Source organism: Ovis canadensis, chromosome 18 (genome assembly GCF_042477335.2).
Source record: "Ovis canadensis isolate MfBH-ARS-UI-01 breed Bighorn chromosome 18, ARS-UI_OviCan_v2, whole genome shotgun sequence".
Classification (NCBI taxonomy): Eukaryota; Metazoa; Chordata; class Mammalia; order Artiodactyla; family Bovidae; genus Ovis; species Ovis canadensis.
This window is the reverse complement of record NC_091262.1, coordinates 15,339,852-15,351,806: the sequence shown is the minus strand read 5'-3', so window position 1 is coordinate 15,351,806 and position 11,955 is coordinate 15,339,852. Positions and strand designations below refer to the sequence as shown.

The following is an 11,955-nucleotide window of genomic DNA, read 5'->3' as shown; positions in this document are numbered from 1 at the left end:
CGACTGTCCTGCCTGCTCCCTCGGGGCTCGTAACCCATCTTCCATCTTTCAAAAGGGAAAATCAGACTCTTTTGTTTCATGCCTCTGCTTGGGGCACGCTGTGACTTCCTGCTGGCCTTGAAGCAAATCCAGAGAAATCCATCCCTTCCCAAAGCCCAGGTTCAGCCTTGCTGTCCTCACCCGCACCTCCTCTGTGACCCGATGTCCCCAGCTGGGCCTTCTGCTGAGCTGGTCTGTGTGCACTGGGTCACCCTGCCTGCTGAACCCTGGTTCCCGGACGGGCAGCCACCTACAGCACCGCCCCCATCTAGGCTCCTCCTGCTTCAGGAGCTCAGATTTCCAGCTGCACACCCCCAACTCCCTTCTCCCTTGCAGACGCCACCCAGGCCACCAGCAGAGCCCGCTTGCCTGAGCAGCCATGTCGCTGCCTCCACCTTGGCCACCCCGACCCGAGTCACCTCGAAGGTCACCGCCATGGCCTCCGACAGCCTCTCTGCTGCTGCCACCCCTTTGCGTCCTCTTCACACAAATGCCAGTGATCTTTGCAAAGTTGAATCCAGTCCCATTAGGCTCCAGCCAATTCCCCTTCTCACTCAGCTAAAAGGCAGAATGCTCACCAGGGTCCTCAGGGCCCGCAGCAGCCCAGCCCCAGGCCCCCTCGCCAGGCCCACCTGCGGGGCGTGGAACCCACTCTGTCCTGCACTTGGTGTCTCCTCCCCCAGACATCCATGTGGCGTCTTTCCTTGCCTCTCCTCGGGCTGCCTGGAGAAGGCCGCTCCGACAGCCCTAGCCGCAGGGAGCCGAGCACGCCACCTGTGGGTTCGCTGTGCCCGCCATGTCCCGTGCCGCCAGGTGAACCCAGCGTTCCTGAGAGCAGGACTTAGTGGTGTGCCCAGAGTCTTCTCTAGGGGCTGCCTCTGTCATAGGGTACAGGTTCCAATACATGTGTGTGGGGTAGGGTTTTGTGACACCAGCCGGGTGTCCGAGAGTTCAGCTCAATTCTGACACCATCTGCCTGGAGGGAATATGTGATCCCACAGGGCAAGGGCTCAGTCTCACAAGACCGTCCGCACTTCAGGCTCCAATCTCAAGTTCCCGTTTGTCAGCTGTGCTCCTGACAACAGCTCAGTTGCAGATTCTAGCCACAGACTGGCAGTTCAGTTGATTTACTTGAGTGGCTCAAGAACTCCTTGAGTTCCACTGATTTGCTAGAGTGGCTCACAGAACTCAGGAAAACATTTTACTTACTAATTACCAGTTTATTATAATAAGATATAACTCAGGAATAACCAGGTGGAAGAGACACCGGGCAAGGTGTGGAGGAAGCACTGATCCACGCCCTTTTAGAGCCTTCAATGCTCCCAGAACCTTCGCATGATCACCGTCTTAGAAGCTCCCCAAACCCAGTCCTTTGGGTTTTTATGGCAGTTTCATCACAGAGTCATGATTAAAACCTTAGGTTATTGGTGATTGATTCAACCCCCAGGCTCCCTCCCCTCCTCATAGGTCAGGGGGTGGAGCTGAATGTTCCAACCTCTAATCACACCGATGGTTCCCTGGCAACCAGCCTCCATCCTCAAGGGCTTTCCAAAAGTCACTTAAGTAACATCAACCCAGGTGTGGTTGAAAGGGGCTTGTTATGGATATCAAGACACATTTATAGCTCTTATCAATAAGGAAATCCTAAGGGATTTAGAAACTGTGTGCCAGAAATGGAGACAAAGGCCAAATGGTGTGGTCTTGTCGTTGTAGCAGGCCAGGCCTCTCCGTTCCTCACCATCTCCAGAAGTTTGCCCAAGTTCATGTCTGTCGCATCGGTGATGCCATCCGTGGTACCATCACAGTATAACACTGCCTCTTCTACTAGAATGTTAGATTCATAAGACAATTCTCCCCGTGGCCTCAGTGTCTAGAACAATGCCAGGCACACACAAGGTGATGAAGAAGTATCTGCTGAGTGAGGACAATGAAAGACACTTTCCAGGGCCAACAGCAGGGCCTCCTTAGAGCTTGGGGTCCAGACGGCCATCCCAGGAGTCCAGCCAGGCCTCGTCCTGGCCTAGGAAGCTTAGTCTGAGAGTTCAGCTGACAGAAGATATCTGAGCCCATAACCCCTGCAGAGCCACCTATGAGAGGCTTATATACCACTGCACACACGTCAGAATAGAAATAATTCCATGAGGTTCAGTGGATCACGCAGTGTGGAAACCTTCCAGGAGACCACATGAGCTAGGCCTTAATGGAAATACTGAAATGGGATTGATGAAGAGAGGTGGGAGAGGTTCCAGGCCTTCGGAGCAGTGTGACTCACAGAATCTTGGAACCTTAGAGTGGAATGTAGATGGGGATGAGGAAGGCCTGTTCTGAGGAGGGTAAGGAGACCTCTCCCTTGGGCCTGGTGGGGACGAGGGTGGGGCAGAGTCAAATCAGCAAGTTGGTGCCAGTTCCCCTAAGGGCCTCAAGAAACCTCTGCCTGAGGAGCCGGCCTTTGACTCTGTCAGCTCCCGGGTAAGGAAATGAAGCGATGTAGTCAGAGAGGTCAAGTAACTGCTTTGGCCCCCTGAGGACCAACTGTAGCCTGGAGACTGGAAAGCAGGGAAGGCTGGGAAGTCAAGAGGGCCAGCAGGGTCTGGGACCTCGGCAAGCTGGGGGATGGAGGAAAATGCGGATCCGTGAGTTAATCACTGGAGACCCCGGAAGCTGTGGTTCTTGGTGGGCTGTTAATATTCAATTTGAGATGCCACTGGCCCACTGTGAGAGCTGCTTTCTTTCTCGGAAAATGCAGGCACTTCAGTCAAAGCTTTCTCTAATCTGGGCCTCTACACATCTACCCAGCAATGGGGGCAGGGAAGAGCCTTGATCTGTGACACAGACTTTCTTAGTATCTGGCACTCTACCTCCCTCAAGCTGGAGTCTAGTAAATACTGTGCTCCATGCCAAGGTTCCCTGTAGAGGTGTGAGCCCCTGGCCTGGCTGGCTGGAGTGTAGGCCAGGGTCTAGAGGGGAGGACCGTCCAGACAGAGGGGAATGGGGAAGAGGTAAGTGATCTACACAAAGCCACGAACGTGATTTGTCAGCAAGCACCCAAGGGAGGAACCCAGGCTGGGCCAGGCTGCTGCGCTGGTCCCCTGGGAGATGACAGAGCGCTCCGGCACAGGGAGAGATGTGAGGCGCTGGCTTGCAGGAGGAGGAGGAGGCGAACAGTTCCCTGAGTCCAGACAGGCAGCACCCAAACGTGCTCAGCTTGTTGTAGGAAAGGGGACCCCTTCCAGGGCCCGAAACTGGGTTCTTGTCTAACACTCGGAAATGAATTGTTGGAGGAGACACATGTACTGACAAAGCAAGAGATTTTATTGGGAAAGGGTGGAGAGCAGGAGGGTAAGGGAACCCAGGAGAGTCTTGCGTTTTCTGGTGATGGGATTAGTTTCTGGGTTGTCTTCAGCCAATCATTCTGAGTCCTTCCTGGTGGTGCACACCTTGTTCAGCCAAGATGGATGCCAGAGAGAAGGATTCTGGGAGGTGGTCAGACAAGTGGTGTCTCCTTTTGACCTTTCCCGAACTCTTCTGGTTAGTGGAGGCTTATTAGTTCCCTGTTCCTTACCAGGACCTCCTGTGGTAAAACAACTCATGCAAATAGTTACTATGGTGCCTGGCCAGGATGGGCGGTCTCAGTGTGCTTCCCCTGACAGTCTCACCCGAATTCCCAGCCATGGTCTGCTGGGCAAGACATCCCTGCTTCTCACACTTGTGCTTTTAAAGGGGAAGACAGAGTCAGGGTCATCTTTGACCTGCGGGCTTGCCCGCTTGGGACGCCCCGACCTTATGCTGGCGCGGCCCGCCCCAGGCGGCCCTCGCTGGCGCCTGGGGTCCTGCAGGGCGCCCTCTGACACTCCAGCCACTTCTGTCACAGCCGCCTGGGCCCTCCCCTCCCAGCAACCAATGCCCCGTCGTTGTCCGGGTCAGAGAGGCCACTTCAGAGCCAGAGCACAGAAGGTGTATTTTCGCCCTCACTGTTTACCAGAAAGGAAGAGACTGAAATAGAGCAAACCAGCCTCCCTTTGCTCAGCGAAATATTCCTCCCTTCAATTAAGGGGGAAAAAAAAGAATCCTATTTAGGGAAGTAAGGAAAGGCAGCGATGGTCATGAAAGTTCAGTCTAGTTCGCACAAGAGGTTAGTGTAAACGGGCAGGGTAGCGAGGAGATGTGGAGCCTACGAAGAATCCTCTCGGGGTCCCGGGGACAGATCTCCTCGGTAAATGAGCTTTAAAACTCGGAGCATCGGTATGCTCTGGCCCATGTGCCTTGTGATTCTAGCTGGTTCCAGGAGGCGGTGCCAGCCGGGTCCCCCAGACCCACTCCCGGGGGGCCGCGGTGCCTCCCACACCCCGCCGTCTCCCGTCTCCTCTGGGGGCGGGGGCGCTTGCCGAGTCCGGGGCCCGCACTGATGCTTCCGGGAAACGAAACTAAGCCGCTCCGAAGTTTCTACCTCGGCCTCGGCTTTTGGTTTCCCGCTCTCCGCGGGGTCCCAGGCGGGGCGCGGGGCGGGGCCGGGAGTGTCCGGGCGGAAAGGCCGAGGCGGGCGCGAGGGCGCGGGGCCCGGGCGGCGGGGCGGGGCGGGGCGGGGCGGGGCGGCCGCTGACCGCGCTCCCGTGCGTCCCGCAGGCGGGGAGCCCGCGCCGCCGCGCCCGGGCCGCCGGCGATGATCACCTAGGAGGCTGGCGCGGGCGGGCGCGAGCGACGGAGCAGCAGGGCGCGGCGACACGCGGCCATGGAGCGGGAGCCGGCGGCGGCGGCGGCGGCGGCCGAGGAGCCCGGGCCCCCGGGACGGCGGCGGCGCGGGGAGGGCCGGGTGCGCACCGTGCGCTCCAACCTGCAGCCGCCGCCGGGCGCCGAGGAGCCGGCGGGCAAGGGCGCTCCGCGGCGCCGGCTGCGCGGGGGCGCCCAGCACCTGGCGGACAACAGGCTCAAGACCACCAAGTACACTCTGCTGTCCTTCCTGCCCAAGAACCTGTTCGAGCAGTTCCACCGTCTGGCCAACGTGTACTTCGTGTTCATCGCGCTGCTGAACTTCGTGCCCGCGGTGAACGCCTTCCAGCCCGGCCTGGCGCTGGCGCCCGTGCTCTTCATCCTGGCTGTGACGGCCTTCAAGGACCTGTGGGAGGACTACAGCCGCCACCGCTCCGACCACGAGATCAACCACCTGGGATGCCTCGTCTTCAGCAGGTGAGCCGAGCGCGCTGCGCGGGGCGGGAGACCGAGGACGGCCGATTCACTCCGGGCGGGCGGAGGGTCGAGCCTCGGGGGGCTGCGGCCCGGAGCGCGGAGACCTGGGAGCCCTCGCAGAGGTCCCGGCGTGGGGTCCGCAGTCCCTGAGTGTCCCTCAGACGTCGCGTCTGAGCCTAGCGATCCCCGGGCTGGCATCCCGCGGCCGCCGGGCGTCCTCTTCCCTCGCGGCTCCTGCTTTCTTAGTAAAAAGGAGGGAAATTCCCTGGCGCCCCAGCTTCAAGTCCCAGCCCCAATCTTGTCCAGGCTCCGAGGGCCAGAGTGTTGAACGACTTAAGCAACCTACACAGGAATGATGTAAAGCTCGGTCTCAGATAACATCTCCTCTTGGGACAACAGAGTGAAACTGCCAAGTTCTGACATGCCAGGCACACATCAGATAAAAGGGCAGCGGCGTCCATTCCCTTTGTGAGCTGGGAGCCGGCCACCCAGCAGGGTGCCATCCCACGGAGCTGACTGCATAGTTTTAAAAAATTAACCCGTTTCCAAGACTGAGACCTTTTCGAGTCTTGTGCGCAGTTAGACCCAGGGAGTGTACTTCTCTGGGTTCCTGCTCCTTCTCTCTCCCTGCACCTCCCTAAAGTTTTGGACCCTCAGGAGAGACCTGTCTGGGACGCTGCAGTCTCTTCTCTCCCTACACTCTCAAACCCCGAGAGCGCCTTGACTGCAGACCCATCTCGGAGCTGTGTCTGGTGTTAGAGTCCACCTCACGGCCACACCCGTCCGGAAGACAGATGACCTCGCTCCCTGTCCAGAGCTGAGCCACTGTTTCCGTGCTGCTCCCTTTCCTCAGCCTCTGTGTCCGGGCTGGTCCGGACCTCGGAGGTGAAGGCTGTTAGGCTTGGTCAGCCTCCAGGAAGCCCTTTGTACTCTCCCGGTTATTCCTGCCTTTTAGGTTAGCTTTGAAGAATGCCTTTGAGTAACTCTGACCCTCCGGGCAACATTGATTGTTGTTTTACAAATTACCCTTGTTTTACAAATGAGTGACCGGGAAGTTCAGAGAAGTAACTTGCCCAAGTCCACACATTTCTATGTAGTGCTACTAAAGTTTGACCCAGGTCTTCCCAACTTCATAGCTTTATACAGTATTCTGGTGCTTATGTTTTTTAAAGTTATATAAGGATCGCCTGAGAAGCTTATTAAAAATAACAATTTAATAGTGGGAATTAAAAAACTGAACAAACCAACAATTCTCAGGCTCCATCCAAACACATCTGTCTGACTCATCTGGGTCTGGGCCTGGGGGTCTGAGTATTTAATGAGCACAGAGGTGTTACTTCTGTCACGGCCCACGTTGGAGTGATGCCTGCTTGCTGTCGGGGGTGCCCTTTGGCGAGTCAGCAGGTGTGATGCGATGGGCAGGGCCGCGGGATTTCCTGGCTCCTGTTCCCCCTGCAGCTGAGGAGGGCGGGGGCACCCTAACCCAGAGGCCCTCAGTGCCGCCTGCTGTGTGCTCTGTGTGCTGCGGTATCCTCCGCGAAACCCGGTGGGGCCCCAGGTTCTGTCTTTACACGTGTACCATTTCCTGTTCTTCCTCAGCTGCTACTCCTGTAGCCAGAAATACTTAGGCCTCCGGAAACCATTTATTTTCAGCTGACAAGGTCAATTGACCCTTATAACTACTGTCACCCCCAACATGCCCGTGATCCCCCGCATTCCCCTCCTAGTGGAATCCCAGAGCGATCTCTGGTCTCCGTGACCTCGAAGGGCTTCCTGGAATTCGGAACCCTTCCCCTTCCCTCTGGACCCGCCTGTTCACGTTCTCTTTCCCTGACCTGGGTTCTCAAAATGTCCTTGGTGGGGGTGCTGGGGAGGCCTCTGGGACAATGGTACTTTCAGGCCCCAGCGCCTCCCAGCTCCCAAGTTAAATTCCTTGAATGCTTTCTGGGGAGAGAATGGGCCTCCTTCCTGGGAAGGTTCTGTGGGTGTGAGACTGTGTCAGCTGTGCGCAGAGAGGAGGCCGTCTGCGGGAGAAACTCCTTCAGGCCCCAAAGTCTGGGATGGCAGTTTTCAGTTGTGAGTCATTTTATGTCTGAACCTCCCTGTCCTCCCCACCGTCAGGCTGGAGTTTGTTCAGGGTCTTTGGTAGCCACGGGGACAGGGACCCGATGCGGTGCGCAGCTGGGATCTGTCCTGTGCGATGTCATTGCTTTGGTGGACATGGAGTGGGCCTTCGGTAAATGGTGTCTGTGCAGCGAGAGCAGACTTGAGTTGGAGAGGCGTGCTACTGTCTCTGGACAGTGGCTTATCTGGGATGCCCCATGTGTCCTGACTGCAGTGTGCAGTGAATTAGTTACTTGTACCATTATTTATGTGGTATGTCCCCATATCAGGGTCTTCCTTGATGGTTCAGTGGTAAAGAAAACACCTGCTATGCAGGAGACATGGGTTCAGTCCCCCAGCTGGGAAGATGCTCTGGAGAAGGGAGTGGGAACCTACTCCAGTATTCTTGCCTGGACAATCCCATGGAGAGAGCAGCCTGGAGGGCTACAGTCCAAAGGCTTACAGAGAGTCGGAAATGACTGAGCACACACGTGTGTCCCCATTACAGAGCCCTTCCTGCGTCAGGCTTCCTGGAAGTGTGGGTTCCTGGGTCCTCCCATACCACTCCCCGATCCTGAGCTGCTGAGCCTCTGGAGGTGGGAGAACTGGTGACCTGGGTTTGCACACACAGACTTGCGCAGAGGTCCTCTGTCTCCGTGGCCTGAGCCCATGGCATCATCTGGATCTCAGGCTGTGTTTGGGAAAACCCTCCTGAGCCACCGCAGTGGAACGAGAGCACAGAGGCTGGTGCTTGGGGCTCCGGTCCTGCCTGTGGCCCCAGCCCCGAGAAGACCAGGCGGCGTGGGATGGGGCAGGCACTGAAGTCCTTTTTGATCACACAGACCTTCCTGTGAGGGTGACGGCTGGCTGGTGAAGCCATCTCTTTCTGGGCACAGGTGGAAAGAAGAGGGTTACAGTCCCATCCCCCTTCCCTCCGGACGTGGCCTCAGATTTCTCTGCTGTAGGGCTTGGACCGCGCTTTAGCCTCCAGGCCTGAGTGAGTCTCCCGCGGGGACAGGCCTGGTGCCCCTGGGGCTGGGGAAGGGGGCAGCAAGTGACCGCGGGGCGCAAGGCTGGTGGGGCTGACGGGGGGTGGGGGACAGGGACAGGGCGAAGAGCCAGCCAGGAGGAGGGCAGGGGTTCTCGTGGAGGGAAGGCAGAGCCTGTGATCAGAGGAGGGGCCGGGGGAATGTGGGGGGTCTCGTGGAGAGAAGGCAAAGCCTGTGATCAGAAGAGGGGTTGGGAGGATGTGGGAGTCCTCGTGGAGGGAAGGCAGAGCCTGTGATCAGAGGAGGGGTCAGGGGACACTGGAGAAGAAATGTTCCTGAGAGGGCATTTGCCCGAGAGAGGGGATGAGTGGAAGCCCAGGGTTCCAGGGCTTACCCACCTGTTCAGCCTCAGAGCGAGGGGGTTGCTGGTTAAAAGGAGCAAACCTCACCCCTGCCGCTGGAACCGAGTGAGCCTCAGCGGGGTGCAGGCTGAGGTGGGGGTCCCAGGCGGACGAGGCCCTGCCTGGCCCAAACTCTGCACGCGCCCCTGCCTCGCCTGCAGCCTGTTTCTAGCGTGTCAGTGGGTCCTGGCCCAGGTCCACACACCCCTCACGCCCCTGATCCTGTGGACCTGGAGGAGCCGGCACCTTGTCCTGTGGCCCCCACCTTCCGCCCAGCCCTACCTGCGTTCTTGGGTAACGTTTTCCCTTTTGCTTCTCTCCGCTTTGTGATGACTCAAACCTGGGTACCTTCCAGTGTCTGCCTCCAGGATGACGGCAGCAGCAGCATTTCTACCTGAATTAGCCTGTGGTGACTTTTCCCTGAAGGTTTTGAGCTTCTGGGGCTCTGGCCCTTTGGTGTCTTGCCGTCATCTTTTGGGAAAACAGTCAGGGCATGCCCTCATGCTTCTCTTGGAATTTAACTGTTTTCCCGTCCCTTTCCTTTGACTCTCACTTGACTTTCCCAGCTCACCAGGGGCACCTGTTCAGCCTGCTTACCCTGGGCTTCGCGGCTTCTTTTGTCAGAAGATCCTGAAAGGGACCCGACAGAGTTCCCCCATTGTTTCTGTCCATTTATCTTGTCTTGAACTTCCTTTCCTCCCTTTCCTGGAGAGTCCAGCTTCTTCCTCACCAACAGCAGAAACGTTTTGCCCCTGGGAAGCACAACACCTTTGTCTTATTTGGAATGAAATATTTGAAGAAGCGGGTATACCAGACCAGTACAAGGCCCCGGGGGACAGGGATGCACCAGAACTACATAAGTCTTCTTGACGCAGGGACATCTGTCTGGTGTGCTAGGTGGGGGAACTCTTGAGGAATATTTGGACATTGCCATTCACGTGGTTTTTGGAAATAATTTTTCTTTGGATACTTTTTATCATAAATGGGGTCCAATTATAGAAAAAGAACCATTCTTTCCCTAGAAACTTGTTTGCCCTCTGGAGATAGTCCTGTTCAAGGGAAGGTCCTTTTTATACTTGTTAATGTGAGCCAACTGCTTTAGTGTGCAGTTCCACCATAACCTCCTGATGTCCTGTTTTCGTACCTTCGTTTCACAGGTGAGGAAACTGAGCTTCAGGGCTTGATAGCTGCCTTAGGGCTGCCTGCTGGGAGATGGCAGAGCCATAGCCTGAGTCCAGGCTCATCCTGCTCTGACTCTCAGTTCATAGTTTTCTTGTGCTCACCATCTCCACCCCCAAGAGCAGTATGCGTCATTTGAAAAGAAAAAAAACTTTACAATTTAATTCATCTCACAGTATTTTCTAATTTCCCTGATGGTTTCTTCTTTGATTCATTTTATTTAGGAGTGTTTTAATTTCCACATATTGGTGACTTCCCCAATTTTTTTTGTTATTGTTTCTATTTGCATTCCATTCGCGCAGATACAGAACAGTACATAGATAAGGAACCTTTGTGTCTCCATCACCTAGTTTAATAGTTAGCACCTCATGACAGCACTGTTTCTCTGTATCCCACTCACTCCCTTCCCCCTTTTATACTGAAGCACGTTCCAGACTTCAGGACATTTCTTCTGTAATATTTCAGCATTTATTTTTAGAAAAACTAGAACTTAAAAAAAACCCCCTAAACTATCACACCTAAAGAATTAATTTTAATTCCTTAATATTATTAAATACCAAACCTGTATTCATTTTTTTATTTTTTACGCTTAAAGTTTATTTTTTTTTTATTTTTTAAATTTTTTTATTTTATTTTTTTAGTTTTTTATTTTTTAAATTTTAAAATCTTTAATTCTTACATGCGTTCCCAAACATGAACCCCCCTCCCACCTCCCTCCCCATAACTTCTCTCTGGGTCATCCCCATGCACCAGCCCTGTCTCATAAATGCCATATTTCTTTTTTTCAATTTGTGTGTTTGAATCAGGTCTCATTGCAATTGGCTGATCTGTCGCTGAGATCTCCTTTACTTGTAATTCCCTAGTAATTCCCTTTCTCTCGCTCTTCTTCCCCTTGCAACCTGCGTTATTTACCCTGGAGGGCTTCCCGTAGCTTGAATATTGCTGATTTCTGTGGATCAGGTAACACATTCCTTTCCACTGTAATTCTTGTGAGGGGGTAGGTGGGTCTTGATGCTTTATCAGAGTTTCATCAGTTTTGATTTTTGAGGAGGAGCGATCGAAACTGCACCTAGAGGTGGTGCACTTCCCTCTTAAGGGACATAGCGTTCCTTGGTCCATCTTTTTGTGATGTCAGCAGCCATGGCGATCATTGACTACCTCCATTAATTTGCTGGAGGTTATGAAATGATGGTGGGCCTAATTCTTTCATTTATTAAATATTATTCATAATACTTTCATAAAAAGATACTTCCCTTCATCTACTATCTGGTTTCCCAGTGGTATAGCTCATAGAGAGAGATGTTTGATTTGGATCACTCACATCTTCCATTGGGAATTAATTGGCTTTTTAAAATGTTTATAAACTTTTTATTTTGAAATACTTTCAGACTTTATAGACAAGTTGCAAAAGTAGTATATCCTTAACCAACATTCCTCTTATTTTAATGTTTCACTTAGCTGTGTTACCGTGGTCAAAACTAAGAAATTAACATCAGCAAAAAGCTATTTAATTAAAAAAAATATTTTATTGAAGAAATTAAAAGACGCTTACTCCTTGGAAGAAAAGTTATGACCAACCTAAATAGCATATTCAAAAGCAGAGACATTACTTTGCCAATTAAGCTTCATCTAGTCAAGGCTATGGTTTTTCCTGTGGTCATGTATGGATGTGAGAGTTGGACTGTGAAGAAGGCTGAGTGCCAAAGAATTGATGCTTTTGAACTGTGGTGTTGGAGAAGACTCTTGAGAGTCCCTTGGACTGCAGGGATATCCAACCAGTCCATTCTGAAGGAGATCAGCCCTGGGATTTCTTTGGAAGGAATGATGCTAAAGCTGAAACTCTAGTACTTTGGCCACCTCATGAGAAGAGTTGACTCATTGGAAAAGACTCTGATGCTGGGAGGGATTTGGGGCAGGAGGAGAAGGGGACAACAGAGGATGAGATGGCTGGATGGCATCACCGACTGGATGGATGTGAGTCTGAGTGAACTCTGGGAGTTGGTGATGGATAGGGAGGCCTGGCGCGCTACGACTCATGGGGTCGCAAAGAGTCGGACACG

The 11,955-nt window shown here is 53.9% G+C and overlaps 1 protein-coding gene across 1 annotated transcript in view; it reads left to right on the top strand.

Moving 5' to 3' along the window:
* Nucleotides 1–4,643: 4,643 nt before the first annotated feature.
* ATP10A (ATPase phospholipid transporting 10A (putative)) overlaps nt 4,644–11,955 on the top strand; it is a 180,640-nt gene continuing 173,328 nt past the window's right edge. The window contains exon 1 of the mRNA XM_069560244.1: nt 4,644–5,223. Coding sequence (XP_069416345.1) covers nt 4,769–5,223 — 455 coding nt within the window. The 5' untranslated portion in view covers nt 4,644–4,768. The remainder of the gene's footprint in view (nt 5,224–11,955) is intronic.